General features: G+C 48.2%; 1 protein-coding gene across 1 annotated transcript; it reads right to left on the bottom strand.

Annotated features, from left to right (window-relative positions):
- Nucleotides 1-465: 465 nt before the first annotated feature.
- Nucleotides 466-21,193, bottom strand: ap4b1 (adaptor related protein complex 4 subunit beta 1). The gene is made up of 11 exons (XM_035381404.1): nucleotides 21,017-21,193; nucleotides 16,795-16,925; nucleotides 15,979-16,203; nucleotides 12,284-12,414; nucleotides 11,196-11,343; nucleotides 9,090-9,586; nucleotides 8,436-8,519; nucleotides 6,136-6,239; nucleotides 5,092-5,299; nucleotides 3,362-3,625; nucleotides 466-1,579 (listed from the first exon to the last, which is right to left on the bottom strand). Exons 2-11 carry the CDS (start codon nucleotides 16,905-16,907, stop codon nucleotides 1,137-1,139), a joined length of 2,217 nt encoding a protein of 738 aa, XP_035237295.1. The 5' UTR covers nucleotides 16,908-16,925; nucleotides 21,017-21,193; the 3' UTR covers nucleotides 466-1,136.
- Between the last annotated feature and the right edge of the window lie 288 nt (nucleotides 21,194-21,481).

Here is a 21,481-nt window from a genome sequence, read left to right on the forward strand (position 1 = left end):
AGTTGCCTAGAAGCCTGCTGATATGGAGGTCAGTTGCCTAGAACCCGAAGCCTGCTGATATGGAGGTCAGTTGCCTAGAAGCCTACTGATATGGAGGTCAGTTGCCTAGAAGCCTGCTGATATGGAGGTCAGTTGCCTATGTCAGGTGCACATGACTATGTTCCTGAATAGCGGGGTAGGGATAGCCCTTTATTTTCCCCATTACACTTGTGGTGTTGTAAAGAGCCCAACTGCATAATCTGTCTACACTTGTCTATCTACTGCATTTGGCGATTTAGCTAATGTCCAGCCAGATACTGCCTACTTAATTAGAAAATTCATCTCTGCTTTCAGTGCAGCAAGATTTTCCCAATTCGCATAGCGTACCCTACATCCTAGGTACGATACCACAAAACAACAAGGAACAGTCAAACGCTATTTGTATGTAGGCCCAAGTCCACACGAAGCAAACTAAATATGTCCATAATTACACTGGCTGACAACCTTTTTTTTTAGACACAGAAAGTTTTAAGCCAATTAGCAAATAAAATATGTTGCCCAGAGAAAAAAACTTTCTTGGCCTGTTTGATAAATTCCCATAAAATAATACCAGATATACAATCTACATGTATTATGCAATTTCAAGACAATACAGGAATAATACAGTGTTAATTTACATGATTTACATCAGTACTGAGGGTTAAACGACAGGAGTCTGTAATCTGCAGGGGTGGAGCATGGCTGGCCATGTAATCCTGTGGGGTGGGTCCCAACAGCAGGCTTAATCCCCCTGAACGGGGGGATAAGGTGCTGAGAGAGCAACCCTTGTGTATGTGCTCAGTTTCACTCAATCACGGCTTGGTTTAAGGCTTACAAAGAATGATTCAAAATTCTTAATCATAAATGCATGTATGTGGCTCACATGTAAAACACAAGGGCATCACAATTATCAAGCTGATAGTAAGCACATGAGAACAAACGGCAGATTTAAAACATCCTTAAGTGTGGACTGAAGTCATTTCCAGTAAAATTCTACGGCGGACCTCACTGAACTCTGTGAGAGGGACCTACGGGGGGGGGGGGGGCAGCCTCGCGTTTGACGCTCCTGCGTCCGGATGGAGGTGAACCTGCGGGTCTAAGAGGAGGAGGTGCAGAGATCAGGAGCGGTCGGCAGGGGCGGTCTGGAGCACGGTCTGCAGCACGGTCCGCAGGACCGACACAAACCCGCCCAGGGCCCGCTCGTCCCCCGGCTCCTGTTTGACGGTCAGCCGGAGCCCGGGGGGGTCGGCGGCGGCGGCGTCGCGCTCCAGCTCGGCTAGCAGGAGCGAGCCTCGGCCGTGGGTGCACAGGTAGGCCTTCCAGGGCTCGGCGCCGGGCCTGCTGAAAGCCAGGGCCTGGATTTGGACCAGCTGCAGGGCGGCCTGCAGGCTCTCTGGGGGAGAGCCGGGCCCCGGGCAGGGCAGGGCCTGGGTGAGCGAAGGCTCCAGCCGCAGCCAGTGCCTCTCGAAGGCCTCGGGGGACAGGACGGGCTCCAGGGTCAGGGAGAAGGCCTCCCCTCCGTCCGCAGAGTCCGACGCAACCACCTCCCCGGCCCCTGCCCCTGTACAGAGAGGAGAACATTGCCTGCACGGTTAGGGCCCCAGAACAGCACCCAAAATGAGTCCTTCACAGAGGGGTCCTACTCAAATCACATTCAAACAAGGCTCGATTTGGAAATTTAGGCAAGATAAATGTACAACCACGACAGACTGGCGAACTGCCCAGGGTGTATTCCTGCCTCTGGCTCAATGCATGCTGGGATAGGTTCCAGCGCCTCCCTTGAGCCCGACCAGCAATAAGTGGGCATAGATCACGGATGGATGGATGGATAAATGTATGCACTATAGTCCAAAAGTCCAGAAGTCAGGGCTGCTTTGAATTATTTGGCTACGCCAGCTCAAAACTACTTTGTGTGACCACTGACTTTTGTTCAAGAGATTAACTGACAAAGCAGTGCCCTGTACCTTCTGGAACCACTCTCAACTTTCAGCACTCTGACACTGCAAGGCTCGCAAGATTTATGAAGTGGCACCGAGCTACCGAGCTGGCAAGCAAGATGGAGCCACATTTCTCTTTTTAATTAGGATAGTGGGACATTTGTCCACGGTCCAAGGCTGCAGGATGGTAATATTTTCAAGTGTTTTCAAGGACTGCGAGACCCCTTGCTCACGTCTCCAGAAAGCAGCTTCAACTCTCAGGAGAAGGAAAACGTGCTCCAGGACCAAGGCCCAACCACGGCAATATCTGCCAAGCCCTTCACTGAAAAAATGCTTCTTCAATAAACCCAGAATTTGCATTTCAATTTCTTACACCTATTTTTTTTTTTTTTTTAGGTTTTCTGAATTTAATTGTTTTGCCAAATCTGAATTAACCTAAAACACTGGGCTGAATGGACTGAAGTAAAACCTTACGTTTATCCAATGAAGCATTTTTCTTCAGAGCAAGATGCGATGGCTGGCTTTTCTACAAAAGGCAGAGCAACAGGAACCAAAGGGAAGTAGACGCCAGAAACTGTAAGCATTCAGAACCGAGATGGCTGACGTCACAACCAGGCGGCCAAAACCGGACTTCATTTCTAAAGTCAATAATTCTTTCCCCACAAGAAAATGCAGTATGTTGCAACGGGTGTTTATTTCTTCGTCTGATGTCTTAAGCTATAGTGGAATTTGGGCAGTATTTTAATATACTGCGGATGAATCGGGGACAGTTTGTGTCACTGCCGCGTCACTGTATCTCATGCGCTTAGGAGACGACACGGACTCGACCGGACTTCATGACCATATAAGGACTCTCGCTTTTCCCTACTGCACAGTCCATGGCTCCAGTCTGTACAACACGGTCGGACGAAAACTGCACTTCTGCGATTTCAAAACACTTTTCACCAAGCCCATGGAAAGTCAACGGGTGACATCACAGTCACTTCGTCCATGTTTTTACTAGTCCGTGGTCACATGACAGCGTGACCAGAGACAGAAGTCGCTTTTCCACCGCATGGTACCGACTCAACTCGACTCGACTCCACTCGCCTTTTGTGGTTTTTCCATCGGGCAAAAGTTGTGGATAGCACCTGGTACCTGGTACCTTTTTTTGGTATCACCTCCGTCGAGGTTCCAAGGGAGCTGAGGCGATACCAAAAGGTGACGTGAAACACCGCAGACCACTGATTGGTCAGAAACGGCAGTTTCGTGCGCCGTCGCTATGACGACCAGCTACATTGACGGGGTTACTATCTGCAGTGGAAAACGAAGTACCTGGTACCAAAAGCGAGTAGAGTCGAGCCGAGCCGGTACCATGCGGTGGAAAAGCGGCTAGAGTCCGGAGTTCAGACCAGGGCGGGGCTCACCTGTCGGTGGGGGCTCCGCGGAGCTTTTGGGCGTGGGCTCGGCGCCCCCCCTGGCGGCGGCGGCGGCGGCGCTGGAGAGGGGCTGCAGGGTGTTGAAGTGGGGGAGCCAGCGGTCCAGCGGCTCGTCGGGGCGCCCCGAGATCACGCCCAGGGAGGGGTCGGACGTGGGGCCCCCCAGGACGCGCCGGGCCTCCTCCGCCCCGCAGCGGAGCAGCCGGTAGCACATCAGGGCGCGGTCGCGCACGCACATGTCGCTCTCCTCCTCTGCGAACGGACACCCAACAACCGTCACTCACAGGGGACGGTGGGGCACTCACCGTCTCCACGGCTCCCCGCTGCAGACCGGGACCAAACCGAGGTCCTCACCCAGCGATCTTTCGGAAAGAGCCCGCGTGTTCCTCTCACCCGGGTGTGCTGGAAAAATTCCCTCATCTGGCTAATAAAGCACTCCTAATCCCACTGGCCCTGAGATTCCTTACACACACTGATCCCTGTAAGATGTAGCAAGTTACAGTCGAGCTGCAGACAGTTTCCATGCTGGCTTTTCTACAGCCTGCGGCTCAAACTGGATGAAATATGGCCAGTCTATGTACGGGGATTAAAATTATTTTTTTTTAAATGCGTGTTTAATGCTTAAAAGTTTTAAACATCTGTGTATATATTTATTCAGACCTTTGTTATTTGCCCAAATAATTAAAACACGTCCACTCTGAATACAAGACATACTGCACTATGCAACACAAAAAATTTAGAACATTTTTCTAGAACATTTTCTTCATTCTCGTCACTGCTGCTGAGGATGTGTGCTTGAGCAACGCTGCTTCCTCCCTGATAACACAGTGCGTGCTACGCGGTTCGAGCACTTCCTGCGAGGAGACTCTTCTGAGCACGCCCCCAGCTCATTCACAGGCCATGGTCCACTCATTTAATTCACGACCATTTATGGGCGTTCATTAGTTTATACGGGAATTTGCCGTTGTCACGGCAACATTATGCCTTACAGAAAGAGACAATCTCTCCCTTACATATTTTTTTCTCGTATTCTGTTTTACTCGGTTATTTAATTACGATTGATAGTGCCTACGGCAGGTTGAAGTGAGATGATGGAGGGGAGATGATGGAGCATGACTGGGAACACCCCCTTCTGATTGGGCGTAGACTGGTGGTGGGAGGAGTTAAGAGGGAGCGGCGGCAAATGGAGGAAGTGTCTAGCTGAACGAGCGGCTGTGTTTAGGCCTGGAACGTTCTCCCTCACTGTTCTGTCACCTTCTGTGTTTCCGCCCCCGTTCTCGTATTCGGGTTACCGTACTTGTATGAAACACTAATTTTTTAAAAATCAGCTATAAAACTAAACCCACGCCAAAGACCAGAGCTGGGCACGACAACCACTGCTTTGCAGCGGCCACGTTAACACCAGATTCTGTGGTTTTACTGCAGAAGAAAGAGCCTAAGTGTAGGAAGGTAATAGACTGCGTTCTAAAAATGTGGATATTACAATTTTTTTTTGAGCGGGAACATCAATGACAAAAATGGTCAAACTTCCTTATGTTTCCGGGGTAACAGCGTCTAGGGTGATGTCAGCAGGGAGGGAAAGGCGTCGTCAGCGATGGTTAACGGTCGAGCGGAAGCACACATTCCGACCGGCGAGCAACCGCACAACCGCTCACCACAGCTGTCACCCACACACGGTGATGTCACAGCACTTCCTGTACGGAGCCAGCCGCTCGTACCTATGCAGTAATGCAGCAGCCTTCCCAGCATGTCCTGGGTCTCCGCGGGACGGGCCAGGAACAGCCGCACCGTGGCGGTCAGGAGCTCCTGCCTCACCGCCGGAGACAGCTCAGTCTTCAGCCCGTCGATGTACTCCTCCAGCACGTAGGGGGCGCTGGAGATCTGGTCCCCGTGGGCTCCCAGCAGCCAGATCAATGCCTGCTTCCCCTGGGCAGAGAGTAAATGAAAACCATCAAATTTATTTGGAATATTATTCATTGGCTCTTCCACATGGTCCAGCATTTGAGAATCAGTGACCCTGAAGGGGAGTTCACAGCAGGCACAGGAGCATTTCAAAAGCTAACCACTTCCCCATTCAGACAACATCCAGACGTGACCACAGCAATAAACCTTCGGATGAAAACAGTTTGGCAATACGCTTTCTGTTGAGAAATCAACATGAACATCCACACACACAAAGGCCTTATTCACAGCCCCAAAGAAAATGTTAGAACACACACACACACACACACACACACACAGTGTGTGCAGTGACACCAGCCAGAAGGGACTTTCTTTTTTGTATATTCTCTGTATGACAACTATAAATATAGGCGGCCAGCATCAAGTCAGTAACTGAGCATTTGGCTGTATCATTACATTACATTACATTTATTTGGCAGACGCTTTTATCCAAAGCGACGTACAAAAAGTGCATTTCATGGTCATAGACAACTGCTAAACACAGGTTCAGTAAGGTACAATACTTATTTTGTACAGCTATTTCTAGCCAAGAACACAGTTTAGTTCACACAGTGAATTCTATTCAGACCTAACCTCTGCAAAGCCAACTAGGCAGAAGAATAAGCTACAGTATTAGGACAAATACAAATTACCAAGAAGTGCTGGGATGGGGAAACATGTAACAAGTGGGGGGGGGGGGGGGATTTAGAGTGAAATATACAGCGTATCAACTGCAGAAAATGACAGTAAATGAGGAAACTGACCAAACCAGAGAAAGCATTTTTAAAAAGGGAATGAGACGGGGCCCTGGCTGCACCCACCTCGCTGTCCTGAATGCAGTCCTCACAGCCCGCCACTGCCGTGCACACGGAGGGAGAGCTCTGGGGACAGAGCCACACCAGGTCCCGAAACGTCTGCACCACAGCTGCGGGGACACAGAGCGTCAGCCCGCGGCCGTCCCACAGCCTCCGCTGGCCTACTGCTGCTCACATTCAGGGTCAGGGGACTTCCTGGGATAACTCTGCTGGCCCAGCTGGCCTACTGCTGCTCATATTCAGGGTCAGGGGACTTCCTCGGATAACTCTGCTGGCCCAGCTGGCCTACTGCTCTGGAGGGTTCCTGCATTGCAGGACTGGCATACTGGGGGCCATCACCTCCCTGAATGCGCAAAAGAATTTCATTTTCTACATAAACACATCCTATTGCATTTATTCTGATATGCCAATTTACACTCAGTGGCTATTTTATTAGGTGCACCTATCCAATATCAAATAGGACCCCCTTTTACCTGCAGAACTGAATTCTTTGCAGCATGGTCTCAATAAGGTGCTGGAAACATTCTTTAGGGAATTTGGTCCTTGCTGACTCGACAGCAGAGCCAGTTCAAGGAGCTTGGTGGCCCTACAACCCGGAGACAACCAATTGCAGACTTGGAAGTGGGATTTGTTGGCGATCTTGGGCCGGGGAACAATAGTACCAAAAACACTATTTGCACTCTGTGAACAAAGCTCAATTTAAAAGTTTTCACAAAAAAAAACAAACAAAAAAAAAACAACAAAAACATTTAAAACCTTGTGCTCCTGGCTCCAAAAGACAGCACAGACCATTCATGCCAGTAGGCAGCTCTGCTCGACAGAATCACGCAGTGACCACATATTCATGCTGTGAACCTCCCGTTCCACCTCATCCCAAAGGTGCTCTGCTGGATTGTGATCTGGCGACTGTGCAGACCACTGGAGTAATCTGAGGTTGCTCATGTTCTCTGAACCAGCTTGAGATAAATGTGTGCTTTGTGACATGGTGCATTATCCTGCTGGAAGTATCCACTTGATAAATGGTAGACTGTGGTCATAGAAGGATGCACATGGTCAGCAACAACAGTTAGGTGCGCTGTGGCATTCAAATGATGCTCAGTAGCTATTAATGGACCATGTGAGCCAAGAAAACCTTCCCCACACCATTACACCACCACCACCAGCCACTGTGACGCATTGTGCGTTCAGAGATGCCCTTCTGCACACCACTGTTGTAAACAGCTGTTGTTCGAGCATTTGTGGCCTTTCCGTTAGCTTAAACGAGACTGCCCATTCGCCGCTGACCATCTCTTTACCAAGGTGTTAGAGGCGGCAATGTGTGAAAATCTCATGCTGGAACCAACAATCATACCACAGTCAAAGTAGCTGAGATCACACATCTTTCCCATTGTAATGTTTGGGCTAACGACAACTAAACCTCTTCCCCATGTCTGCTTGCCTTATGTACTGAGTTGCAGCCACATGGTTCACTTTGAAGAGCAGGAAGAGCAGTCTATTTGTGTTACTGAGCAGTTGTACCTGCTAAAGTGGCCACTGAGCACATACTGGCATATTTAAATGTGAAGTGTACTTCAAAGCCGAAAACAAAATTTAAACAACAAATCTAAATCTGAGCAATGCTACATTCACAGTACACCTGCCGTCTTTCTAAAGAGAATATTCAAAAATAATATGAACATCCTACTCAAATCCTTATGGCTTGCAGCTGCAGCCTGTGGTATGCATGTGCGTTAAATGTATTTACTGATGGTGCCACCGATAGTACAAATTAATATTAAAAGTTGACTAATGTCACAGTGACACACGGAAGTAATATGCTGCAAGTCACTTAAAGAAATAAAAACTACATTCTGCCTCAAGGGTGTGGGGCACATTTTTCATCACTGATGTGAAGCTTCCAGCATCACTGGCACATATGCCAAGAGACAGCAGACGCCCCCTAGTGGCCACCCTGGAATTGAAGTAGTCTCTGCAGGGCAACCCAATTTCACTGGTCCAAGCCAAACCACACGGTTGCAAATAGGAAAGCTGCTTTCTGAAATCATATGCTTATTAAGCAAAAAAAAAAAAAAGCCAGTCGCTGGGGCAGCAGTTCATGTTCCTAATTTATAAATGAAGGCAAAGATGCTCTCATAGGCTTTGGACCTATGCATACTTCATTGACTCATGGTTGTTTAAAAATCACAAATCTCCCCTATACTAAGACACTTTAAGATAAATGAGCTGAGACCACATCTGTGTCCACACACAGCAGACAATGCGGAGTCAAACCGGTTCTAAATGGCCAGTGTGAACAAGGCGCTCACCTGAAGTGATGTGATCCTGCCTCAGGCCAAGCAGACCTGTGAGGATGCCCAGGCACCTCTCGCTGTACGTCCGACCAATCCGGCCTAATGGGAGCGGCCAAGAACATCACAACTCATGAATATTCATCACCCTGTGCCAGAACTGAGAATTATTTCTGTTCTCTACTTAAACTGCATATTATTCTGCAGAATACACTTGCATCCACTCAGACTACGTCATTCTATACCTGTATATCTCAGCACATACTATAGCTTCAAAGTGATGTTTTAATGTACAATTATTCTGTTCTGGGATCTACTAACAGTTTTAGTATTTAACTATGAAAAGGCTGACATAAATAAGCAATTTGAACATAATTATGTGTTCCTTATGAAACAAATGATCAACTAAAGAACCCATCCTCGAGAATTTCTCTCTATCTTGTTTTTCTGAAAAATGCACCAACCGACTAATACTCAGTATGAAGCAGGTGCATATGTCCTGTGTGAAACAGGAAGTGGAGCTCCAAATAAACAAACTGTGCTTGCAGTATTTTTAGTGCAAGTGCTAGTGAATGCAGTTAAAATCATGACAGATCACAGCAGCGTGAGAACCTGCAACAGTGAACAAAGCTAAAACAACTACATTTCCCAGAAGCACATGCGGGTCTTTACCGACGGCGAAGATGGCGGCCTGAGCCAGCTCGGGGGAGACGTCGGTGCAGTAGGCCTGCAGCTCCTCCAGCACCAGCGGCACGTTCTCGTCATTCACCAGCTCCACCAGGATCTCCATCTTGCGGAACTTGATGTAGCTGGGCTCGGAGTAGCTGCAGAAGAACTTCTTGTAGTGGGCGGCGAAGTGGGCGGGGAGGCTGCGCAGGACCTGCTGGACGTGGCACAGGCCGGCGAATCGCAGCTCCCGCGAGTGGGCGGTGCAGGCGGCCAGCAGCGGGCCCCGGCCCCGCCCCAGGGCGTCGGCCTGCACGGCGGGGTGGGCGGCGGCCAGCTGCAGGAAGAGGCGGAGCGTGGCGGCCATGACGGCGCTGTCCCCGCTCTGCAGGAAGCCGTCCAGCAGGTTGAGGACGTCGAAGAGCTCGTCCTCGTCCCTCGGGCGGTACCGCAGGAGGAAGGTCAGGACCTCGCTCTGCCCCCAGCTGTCCAGGTCATTCAGCCTGTCAGGGGAACACAGCAACCAGATCAAGCACCCACCCCAAAACTCAGATATCCCACTCAAACACCCACCCCAAAACTCAGATACCCCACTCAAACACCCACCCCAAAACTCAGATACCCCACTCAAACACCCACCCCCAAACTCAGATACCCCACTCAAACACCCCCCCCCCCCCCCCCCCCCCAAACTCAGATACCCCACTCAAACATTCACCCCCAAACTCAGACAGATACCCCACAGCAGCCCTTGTCCTTCAGTCTGACAGGGGTACACAGTCACCTGCTAAACTCAAGATGACCCAGCACAGACCCTAAATATTTCAAACACTGCACTGTATTAGTCAAAACATAAACTCAAAAAAAACAGCATGAAATGTAATTCTGGCTGTCTCGTTACAACTATTCCGCATTTTGTCATAATGGTTATTAATAAGTCTCATTAAGCTGATTTTTTTCCCACATCCTCAGCATCATAATTACCAGCTGTGCGGTGCCTCTAATTCATCCGAAGTTGATATAATGAATGATAAAAGGTACAATTACTGTCACATATTGTGAGAAAACTTGCGCATTAGATCTGGCAATGATCATTTAGTCAAGTCGGTTCTCAGTCATAGATTGACACTGTGACAAATTGCAGCTAGTACAAAAAAAATCAATGAGAGCTATCTCAATAGACTGCCGGGTATTACTGCAAATGTTTCTTGAAGAAAATATTTAGATGTGATATTTGAGTGCCAGGAATCTGCCGCCTCATCCATTCAGTTACCATGGTCATTGGTTCCATTGCTCCAAGCACATTATGACTGGTGTTTATCCAACTCATCACTTCAACTTGATGCGTACGCTTATGTAAATTGACTGAGATGTGCACTGCTTTACAAATTAAAAAATCCATGGTTTTGGAACCCATTTCTGCTATTTATTTATTTTTATCCCAGATTTAGTTTTTTTCTCACACATTTTGTCAAAGGAACGGGCCTCATGTACAGTTGAGGCAACTGACACTGGAGAGCGTCACACACATGGGGAGTGTCACACACTCACACTCACACACACACACACACAGGGGAGTGTTATACACACACACTCACACACACACTGGGGAGTGTCACACACACACTCACACACACACACAGGGGAGTGTCACACACACTCACGCACACACTGGGGAGTGTCACACACACACTCACACACACACACACAGGGGAGTGTCACACACACACACTCACGCACACACTGGGCAGTGTCACACACACACACACAGGGTAGTATCACACACACACACACACACATGGGGTCGTATCACACACACACACACACACACACTGGGGAGTGTCTCTTTCACACACACACACACACACACCGAGGAGTGTCACACACACACTCACACACACACACACACACACTGTAACCGCCCTGCAGCTGCATCATTTATATTTATCAATAATGAGTATTCATTTCCACTCACATACGGTTTACAACCATGGATAATATCACGGTTTATAACTTCACTGCACAGGTTCAATTAGAAACCGTGACGACACAGTCTGCTCCTACAAATAATGTCATAATAAAATCACGTCCCGGGCCGGTGAATAATGTCACCTGTTGAGGAGGTGGTGGGCGATGGGTTTGTTTATGACCACGCCCCCTTCCTCCTTCAGCACCTCCTCCAAGGCCCTGAGACAGTTCACCATCACCACCGGGTCCTGGTCTCTCAGCATGCTGTACAGCTCGTTCACCACGGCGCCATCTGGTGGAGGCAGTGCACATACACACACTGTAACGTCCGGCAGGAATACAGAATCCAGGCACCAAAGGGGATATGAGAACACAACTAACTCAAATATGTACTGCAGTAATTTGGGGTATCAGTTAAAAAAGCTTGGAGTGTTATTTAAGTCTGCTTGGCTCCCTGCTTGCTAAAGACTGAGAGCTAAAAATAGTTATATAGTTTGAAAACTAGTTACCCTGTTAGGTCATTACATTACATTACATTACAGGCATTTAGCAGACGCTCTTATCCAGAGCGACTTACACAACTTTTACATAGCATTTTTTTTTACATTGTATCCATTTATACAGCTGGATATATACTGAAGCAATTTCGGTTAAGTACCTTGCTCAAGGGTACAACGGCAGTGTCCTACCCGGGAATCGAACCTGCGACCTTTCGGTTACAAGCCCAGTTCCTTACCCACTGTGCTACACTCCATGGTCAGGACAGATGTCTACATTTTTGGTTTTTCTATCCTCAATAATTTTAATTTTGACACATGTACATATGATTCTGTGGATAACTGAGTAATATGAATCCAACTTAGGTGATGGGCTCAAGTTTCATGTATGAAGTCCTGGAACTTGTCTTGGTTACCCGGCTTCAAATTTCAGGTTCGATCAAAACTCTGCTTTCCTGATAACATAATGCACTGTGACAGCCGCTTCATCAAGCCGGCACCCGAGAGAAACCCGCTCGGGCGGAGGCACAGGCCTACTTCAAGGCACAGCGTGGCATTAGCACAGCATTAGCACAGGCACTGCGACATCAGGTAACTTCCAACACTCATATTACACGCTCCATTCAGGCAGCTTGCCTTATGAATGGAGAATGCCTTACTAAAGCGTGATGGGAGAGTGGAACGGTGGAAATGGGAACGCAGGGCGCAATGGGAACGGTGGAAACGGAACGTTACCTATCTCTGCGTCGGGCTGCAGGTTTTGCATCTTGGCGCAGCCCAGCACGGCCACTCTGCGGACGTAGGACGCTTTGTCCCGCAGGCCATTCAGCACCGGCTGCTGGATGTATTCTGTGATCCCAGGCATTCTGCAGAGAGAGCAGCCCTTTAACATGGAGCCTGTTCCACCCTGTGACCTTTAACACGGGGCCTGTTCCACCCTGTGACTTTAACATGGAGCCTGTTCCAGTCTGTGACTTTAACATGGAGCCTGTTCCAGCCTGTGACTTTAACATGGGGCCTGTTCCAGTCTGTGACTTTAACATGGAGCCTGTTCCACCCTGTGACTGTAAACGAAGCCTGTTCCAGCCTGTGACTTTAACATGAGGCCTGTTCCACCCTGTGACTGTAAACGGAGCCTGTTCCAGCCTGTGACTTTAACACGGGGCCTGTTCCAGCCTGTGACTTTAACATGGGGCCTGTTCCACCCTGTGACTGTAACATGGGGCCTGTTCCACCCTGTGACTTTAACATGGGGCCTGTTCCACCCTGTGACTTTAACATGGGGCCTGTTCCACCTTGTGACTTTAACATGGGGCCTGTTCCACCCTGTGACTTTAACATGAGGCCTGTTCCACCCTGTGACTGTAAACGGAGCCTGTTCCACCCTGTGACTTTAACGTGGAGCCTGTTCCAGCCTGTGACTTTAATATGAGGCCTGTTCCAGGTTGTGACTTTAACATGGAGCCTGTTCCAGCCTGTGGCTTTAATATGAGGCCTGTTCCAGCCTGTGACTTTAACATGAGGCCTGTTCCAGTCTGTGACTTTAACACGGAGCCTGTTCCACCCTGTGACTTTAACATGAGGCCTGTTCCACCCTGTGACTTTAACATGAAGCCTGTTCCAGCCTGTGACTGTAAACGGAGCCTGTTCCAGCCTGTGACTTTAACATGGGGCCTGTTCCAGTCTGTGACTGTAACATGGGGCCTGTTCCAGCCTGTGACTGTAACATGGGGCCTGTTCCAGTCTGTGACTGTAACATGGGGCCTGTTCCAGTCTGTGACTTTAACATGAGGCCTGTTCCAGCCTGTGACTGTAACATGGAGCCTGTTCCACCCTGTGACTTTAACATGAGGCCTGTTCCAGTCTGTGACTTTAACATGAGGCCTGTTCCACCCTGTGACTGTAACATGGGGCCTGTTCTATTCTGCAGGCAAAGTCTTTTCCTCCTAATTCTTGACCCACATAGCTATGCAGTCAGAAACCCAGCAAAACGGGAGTGTGTAGGACGGAGTGTGGCACAGTGGGTAAGGAACTGGGCTTGTAACCGAAAGGTCGCAGGTTCGATTCCCGGGTAAGGACACTGCTGTTGTACCCTTGAGCAAGGTACTTAACCTGCATTGCTTCAGTATATATCCAGCTGTATAAATGGATACAATGTAAAGTGCTATGTAAAAAGTTGTGTAAGTCGCTCTGGATAAGAGCGTCTGCTAAATGCCTGTAATGTAATGTAAAAACACGAGGCCTTCTCCTTACCCATCACTATCTGATACCTCATTAGCTCATCTTCCCTCTCAAATCTAGCATTTTTTCTAACTTAAGATATCACTATATACAAGTTCTCATTCGGCTATTTGACAAAAGGTGCACCGAGATGTAAAGACTTCCCTGGAAAAACCCCCAAAAAACTGTGCTGCACAGCTGCCAGAGAAAGAAACGCATCGTGGGCTAATAATGTAACCACATCCGTGCCTGTTACAAGACTTCCTTCGTTACAGTAGATTTTTTTCAGTGATACTGAGAAAAAAAAACTGTGTTAATGCAGAACTTGAAAATGTTAATTTTCAGACTTCCACCATGATGCTCTAAACGGAGCTTTTAATTGGGCGGGCCCCGTCGTCTCCCCTGGAGACCTGTCGCTGGGTTCGTCTGTCAAACTCCGTTCCCTCCGACGCTCAGAACGCATTCGCATTTTCAGATCTGCGCCGTTTCCAGCCAGGCGGGGGGGTGCGCTGGCTCCAGACGCGAGATGTAGGACGTAGCACGTCGCTCACGGCTAGCTCCAACCGCAGCCGAATTCACAGGCTTCAACCAGCTGCTTTTAACCTTCGCGGCTGTGAAACAGTGTTTATGCTCAAGGGAAATAGTTCTGTTAACGCCTGTCTTCAAACTGCATAAGGACCTGTTAACTTTCAACGGCTGTTTTATAAAACAGCGGTGTTAAATTTTTACTGAAAGCAAATAAAATGTGTATATTTGAAATGCATAATGACGGCTTACTTATTTTCAATCATTTCTGGAATAGGTGCACCTGTATGTCTAAATAAAAATACTTTTGCTCCCCTAAAATAGGGGGACTATGTATAAAAAAGGCTCCAATTTCTACACGGATCACCTGATATGGATGACAATACCCTCAAATGAATACCGACAGTCTGCACTTTTACCTCATAAGGTCACAACCTTTAATCCAAAACCCAAATCCATTTCAAATCCAATGAACTGGAGTACAGAGCCTAAAAATAGTTATGGTCCCAGTACTTCTGCATTTAACTGTAAATAACGGTTTTCTAAACATTAATTTTAAATAGTGCTGCAACATACAGTTTCTCACTTTTCCACCACTCTTTGCTCTCAGTTTCCCTGGGACCTACTGACACTGCATTCAACTGTCTTTACACACAACCCACATCATTACTGAACCCACAGGAGACAAAGCAGTCCATTATAATGTGCTGCATCCTCTGAAAACTCAGTAAGAGCGATTGCCCAAGAGCAGCAGTGTGCCAATGGATGCTGTGCAATGCAGGGTAGCACTGAAGTTGTGTAATGCAGGATATCACTGAAGCTGTGTAATGCAAAGTATCACTGAAGCTGTATAATGCAGAGCAGCGCTGAAGCTGTGTAATGCAGGATATCACTGAAGCTGTGTAATGCAGGGTAGCACTGAAGCTGTATAATGCAGAGCAGCACTGAAGCTGTGTAATGCAGGGCAGCACTGAAGCTGTGTAATGCAGGGTAGCACTGAAGCTGTGTAATGCAGGGCAGCACTGAAGCTGTGTAATGCAGGGTAGCGCTGAAGCTGTGTAATGCAGGGCAACACTGAAGCTGTGTAATGCAGGGTATCACTGAAGCTGTGTAATGCAGGGTATCACTGAAGCTGTGTAATGCAGAGCAGCACTGAAGCTGTGTAATGCAGGGCAGCACTGAAGCTGTGTAATGCAGAGTAGCACCAGAAGGTCTGGTTCCCAGCAGAACCTCCTGCAGGCAGAGAAACCAGGGGATGGAATGAATGTAGGAGCTGAGTATCTGCTGAGTCAGACTGCACATGACCTTTGGTTGCACATGTTCCTGATGAGATGTACAGACAGATAGACAGACAGACAGACGGACAGATGGACAGACAGACCTGAGGTTGCACATGTTCCTGATGAGTGATACAGACAGACAGACAGACAGACGGACAGACAGACCTGAGGTTGCACATGTTTCTGTTGAAAGATACAGACAGACAGACAGACAGACGGACAGACAGACCTGAGGTTGCACATGTTTCTGTTGAAAGATACAGACAAAGAGAAGGATGGACGGACGGACAGACAGACAGACAGACAGACCTGAGGTTGCACATGTTCCTGATGAAAGACACAGACAGACAGACGGACGGACGGACGGACAGACACACAGACGGATGGACAGACGGACGGACAGACCTGAGGTTGCACATGTTCCTCAGAGCCAGGCCGCGCACCATGGGGTTGGGGTCGGCGCAGTCCTTGCGCAGGGTGTTGATGGCCAGCAGGGCCAGGTCAGGCTTCAGGCCTGCGTAGGTGCACATGTACAGATAGACCAGCTTCTTCTGCACAATGTCCACCGTGGCACTGGCCTTCACCATCTCCATGTAGAGCGGAGACATGTCCAGCCCCTGGGTCATGAACCTGCCCGTAAAGAGGGGGGGGGGGGGGGGGGGGGCAGAGTCTCAGTCAGCGCAGAGGGAGGAATGAAACGCGCGTTCCTCAGGGTGTCTGAGCGTTAGCACACGCGCAGAGATAGCAGCGCCAACACCAGTCTGAAGACAAGCTATAATTACATTAACAAGATAAGGTGAAAATTGAACACCCACACTTGCCTGCTGACACACATAACAGGCTACGTTTACATTTCTGCATGTTGGCTATTTAGCAGACACTCTTATCCAGAGCTACTTACACAGTCTGCAAGTACTAAATTTTGACACGCACACGTCAAAATCGATGCTTCCTGTCCAGCCTTTCTGGACACGAGAAAGTTGCGTGTGGCAAACACGCCAAATACATGCCGCTGAGATATGTAAATAGTGGCTTTTAGTAATAACATTCAGCGTGTCAAGATGATGTACTCCAGCAAGTGGCTTCTGACACAAAAACTGGGTTCAGCTCAAACGAGTACACTGTGCCAAAGATATTCAGACTGAAAATGCCCCCCCGGCTGCATTTCAGAAGGAACGTGGCTTTTCGTCCGCAGCGGGGCGGGGCGGGGCGAAGGCTCACCGGATGACGCGGAGGATGACGTTGCGGTAGCGCAGCCGGTCCGACTGCACGTTGGGGTTGGAGAGCGCCCTCTTCAGCTCCCTCGCCGTCTCCTCCGAGCCCAAGTAGGGCATGGCGACCCCGCTGCCGCTCTGCAGGGTGAACGCGCATGTGACAGCACGCTTACATACAGCTCTAGCCAGCCCTGCAGTATACTGCGCTAGCCCCATCCTGCAGTACACTGCGATAGCCCCATCCTGCAGTACACTGCGCTAGTCCCATCCTGCAGTACACTGCGCTAGCCCCATCCTGCAGTACACTGCGCTAGCCCCATCCTGCAGTACACTGCGCTAGCCCCATCCTGCAGTACACTGCGCTAGCCCCATCCTGCAGTACACTGCGCTAGCCCCATCCTGCAGTACACTGTGCTAGCCCCATCCTGCAGTACACTGCGCTAGTCCCATCCTGCATTACGCTGGGCTAGCCCCATCCTGCAGTACACTGCGCTAGTCCCATCCTGCATTACGCTGGGCTAGCCCCATCCTGCAGTACACTGCGCTAGCCCCATCCTGCAGTACACTGCGCTAGCCCCATCCTGCAGTACACTGGGCTAGCCCCATCCTGCAGTACACTGCGCTAGCCCCATCCTGCAGTACACTGCGCTAGCCCCATCCTGCAGTACACTGTGCTAGCCCCATCCTGCAGTACACTGCGCTAGTCCCATCCTGCATTACGCTGGGCTAGCCCCATCCTGCAGTACACTGCGCTAGCCCCATCCTGCAGTACACTGCGCTAGCCCCATCCTGCAGTACACTGTGCCAGCCCCATCCTGCAGTACACTGCGCTAGCCCCATCCTGCAGTACACTGCGCTAGCCCCATCCTGCAGTACACTGCGCTAGCCCCATCCTGCAGTACACTGCGCTAGCCCCATCCTGCAGTACACTGCGCTAGCCCCATCCTGCAGTACACTGCGCTAGCCCCATCCTGCAGTACACTGCGCTAGCCCCATCCTGCAGTACACTGTGCCAGCCCCATCCTGCAGTACACTGCGCTAGCCCCATCCTGCAGTACACTGCGCTAGCCCCATCCTGCAGTACACTGCGCTAGCCCCATCCTGCAGTACACTGCGCTAGCCCCATCCTGCAGTACACTGCGCTAGCCCCATCCTGCAGTACACTGCGCTAGCCTCATCCTGCAGTACACTGCGCTAGCTCCATCCTGCAGTACACTGCGCTAGCCCCATCCTGCAGTACACTGCGCTGGCCCCATCCTGCAGTACACTGCGCTGGCCCCATCCTGCAGTACACTGCGCTAGCCCCATCCTGCAGTAAACTGCGCTAGCCCCATCCTGCAGTACACTGTGCTAGCCTCATCCTGCAGTACACTGGGCTAGCCTCATCCTGCAGTACACTGGGCTAGCCCCATCCTGCAGTACACTGCGCTAGCCCCATCCTGCAGTACACTGCGCTAGCCCCATCCTGCAGTACACTGGGCTAGCCCCATCCTGCAGTACACTGCGCTAGCCCCATCCTGCAGTACACTGTGCTAGCCCCATCCTGCAGTACACTGCGCTAACCCCATCCTGCAGTATACTGGGCTAGCCCCATCCTGCAGTACACTGCGCTAGCCCCATCCTGCAGTACACTACGCTAGCCCCATCCTGCAGTACACTGCGCCAGCCCCATCCTGCAGTACACTGCGCCAGCCCCATCCTGCAGTACACTGCGCTAGCCCCATCCTGCAGTACACTGCGCCAGCCCCATCCTGCAGTACACTGCGCTAGCCTCATCCTGCAGTACACTTCCCTAGCCCCATCCTGCAATATATATGGCCCAGCCTAATCGCTGGCAAACAATTTACAATAGTTAATATGCTATCTGACAAGAAATAAAATACTTTGAATTATTTAGCAGGAACAGGGTCAAGTAAACAGCCTTAGGATTTCACTATTTAGATAGCGTGACTGGCTGCACTGACTGGTGAAAAAGACTTCATGACAACATCTCATGATGACTGACTAGATGTAAAGGTGAAATTTCTCGTTTTATATTTGATGAAATGGCAGCCGTCTTACATTGAAAATATGTGACATTAACTAAACAAAATAAACTATTGGTTTTAAATTATGAAGACAATAATTGAAATAAGGCATTCTAGAGCATCCTTGTGATCAATGATCACTTTTGACTGACAGGGCTTTCATGCAGTTTCGATGTCATTATTACTGATTAATAACTGTTCTTTCAGCATATCGCTAATGTGTGGTGAGCAAAATGGCTGCCGTGCATCATCCAGGTGGGTTCTACACATTGGTGGTGGGTGAGGTGAGTTCCCCTTCATCACTGTAAAGCACTTTGAGCGTTTGGAAAAGTGCTAAATGCAATTATTCATTCATTCATATCATAGTATATGGAGCTTTGCAGCAGCTCCTCTGCAGCTAACTTATTTCAGCATTTAGCCAAGTCTCCTCTTCCTGGAGAAAGCCTCTGGTTTCACTGGGTAGATCTAAGGATGCTGTTGAACAAGTCAGCCATTTCATCACAAGATAGACACTGAAGTTAAACTGCAGAAGCACTTAAAAGGTTCACAATTTTTCAGTTTCTGAGGTTTATTACTGTTTCTTGGCAGTACATACAACAGATCTATTTTGGACATGCAAAGAATATTCCAAGAATATACACAAGCAGTCTGACAAAGCAGTTTACTGGAGGACCAGCAATGCTAAAACTACTGGAAATTCAGACACAGTTTATGGCCTTTATTATATGGTCGGCACGTTATTGCTGAAAAAATCAAGACTACAGCAGATTAATGATATCTAACACATTCCCAACCTGCAGGCTTAAATCCTCAAAATATCACAATCAAATGACATTATAGAGAGGAGTTCAGCAAATTTACCGAAAAATTAGGGCTTTAAATTATTATATATATATATTTTTTTTTCGATTTGATTTCTTGGCTTGTTTAACACTGCACATGTCTAAGCGAGATTCTAGCTGCGGTCTACTGACGATGTTTCCACCAGTTTCACTGGCAAAATGGAGAGTGTCTTTCTCCATGACCTCAACCGTCAGGTCACCCAGGGTGGCAGGACTGGTACCCCACTCGCTAATACTGTCACCATGAAGTCTGCTGCAGCAAGTTGTACAGTTGTGTTCGAACTTTCACAAATGCTTGTTTACCACAACAGTAAGACTCAAGTTCTGTGAAAAGTGCCAGGACAAGAGAATCAGTGTGTACAGTATCTAGGTAACCCTACAGGACAAGGCCTTTGGCTCCTCATATTCTGATTTTACAGAATTATAGATTATTTACATATTAATGGGAGTATTAGGGAAGCGATTTTTTCACTAGTTACATATGATTTAGGCCCATGACAAAAGACTTGTTTGCAATTGCTTGCAATGCCATTAGACTACTTCTCTTGTTGCCTTGATGCGTGTTAGAGGGAATAGGGAGGAGGGGTGGCTTCGACTAGATAAACTGAATCTGAGCCATAGAATCTGTAACCTATTTGTATTGTGTTCTGAACTCAGACAGGTTTCTGTTAGGAGAAATTGCCAGTCTGAGGTGGCCAGAGGATGTGAGACGCTGGGAACTTTACAGCAGTGGGATCATTATTGAATTACGCCTGTTAATTATACATGTTTTTTATTTGGCCTTCCTTGTACTGGAAACATCTTAGCATTTCAGTTCGCTCGCTACAGCGACAGGAGCATTTTGAAACTCGGAGTCGTAAAACTGTAAACATGCCATCAAGGTAGCTGCATTATATCACTGACTAAAACGTTTACTCAATCAGTAGGAAGGGTACATCCTGTTAATCTATAATCCCCACACATAATCGCTATTTATCGAGTTGATATACATCACGTCATACGTTTTTCGACCAAAGTAGCTAGTCTAACCACGTTCTGTCAGCTAACCATGTCACTTGGCAAACGAGCAACCATATTATGGCTTAGCAAAAGCCAGCTAACGAAATGTAGCCAACTGGACCTAGCTACCCAACTGACCAAGCTACCGAAGTTGTTCAGCGGTTTTCTAAACTAAATGTACGTAAACGTTATTTCAAACCTGCTAGCTAGCTAACTGAGGCAGTAAACGGAAAGTGAAGCTAGTCAGTTATCGCCAGATAATTCGAAAGGTTGAGAATAGGATTTTAAAAACTGCCCCATGTTTGTAGAAAGTTAACAGCATGCAATAGTCACATTCACAAACTGTTCACTGTTTTCTCACCTTCTTGTTTCTAATTGAAAACTGCACGGTCACACGTCTTGATAATTTCCTGAGAATGCAACACAATTGTTCTGATTGGCTCAAGCCTGTCCTACACAAAAATATTACCCCCGCTCTCAGCGTTGACGATTATTTCTGTCCGTATACACGGTGGATAGACAGGGCTTTCCAAAGTGAGTTATTTGTATGGTAGTTGAAATAATGCATAAATCATAAATCATAACTAATTGTTCATTACTGAAATTTGACACTTTTAGTGTTTATTGAGAAACGTATGTAATCTAAAATATTCTTCAAAATATATACTTAAATTTAAATAATATATACAACCTAAAATGAACCATCCATTTACACTTTGGTGATCACATATCACCAATGATATGATAAACCATTTATTTTTAGATCTGTATTTTACAAACAACATTAACCTAGATGTTCTAAATGATAAGCTATTATATAAAAAAA

Source organism: Anguilla anguilla, chromosome 11, assembly GCF_013347855.1.
Source record: "Anguilla anguilla isolate fAngAng1 chromosome 11, fAngAng1.pri, whole genome shotgun sequence".
NCBI classification, from domain to species: domain Eukaryota; kingdom Metazoa; phylum Chordata; class Actinopteri; order Anguilliformes; family Anguillidae; genus Anguilla; species Anguilla anguilla.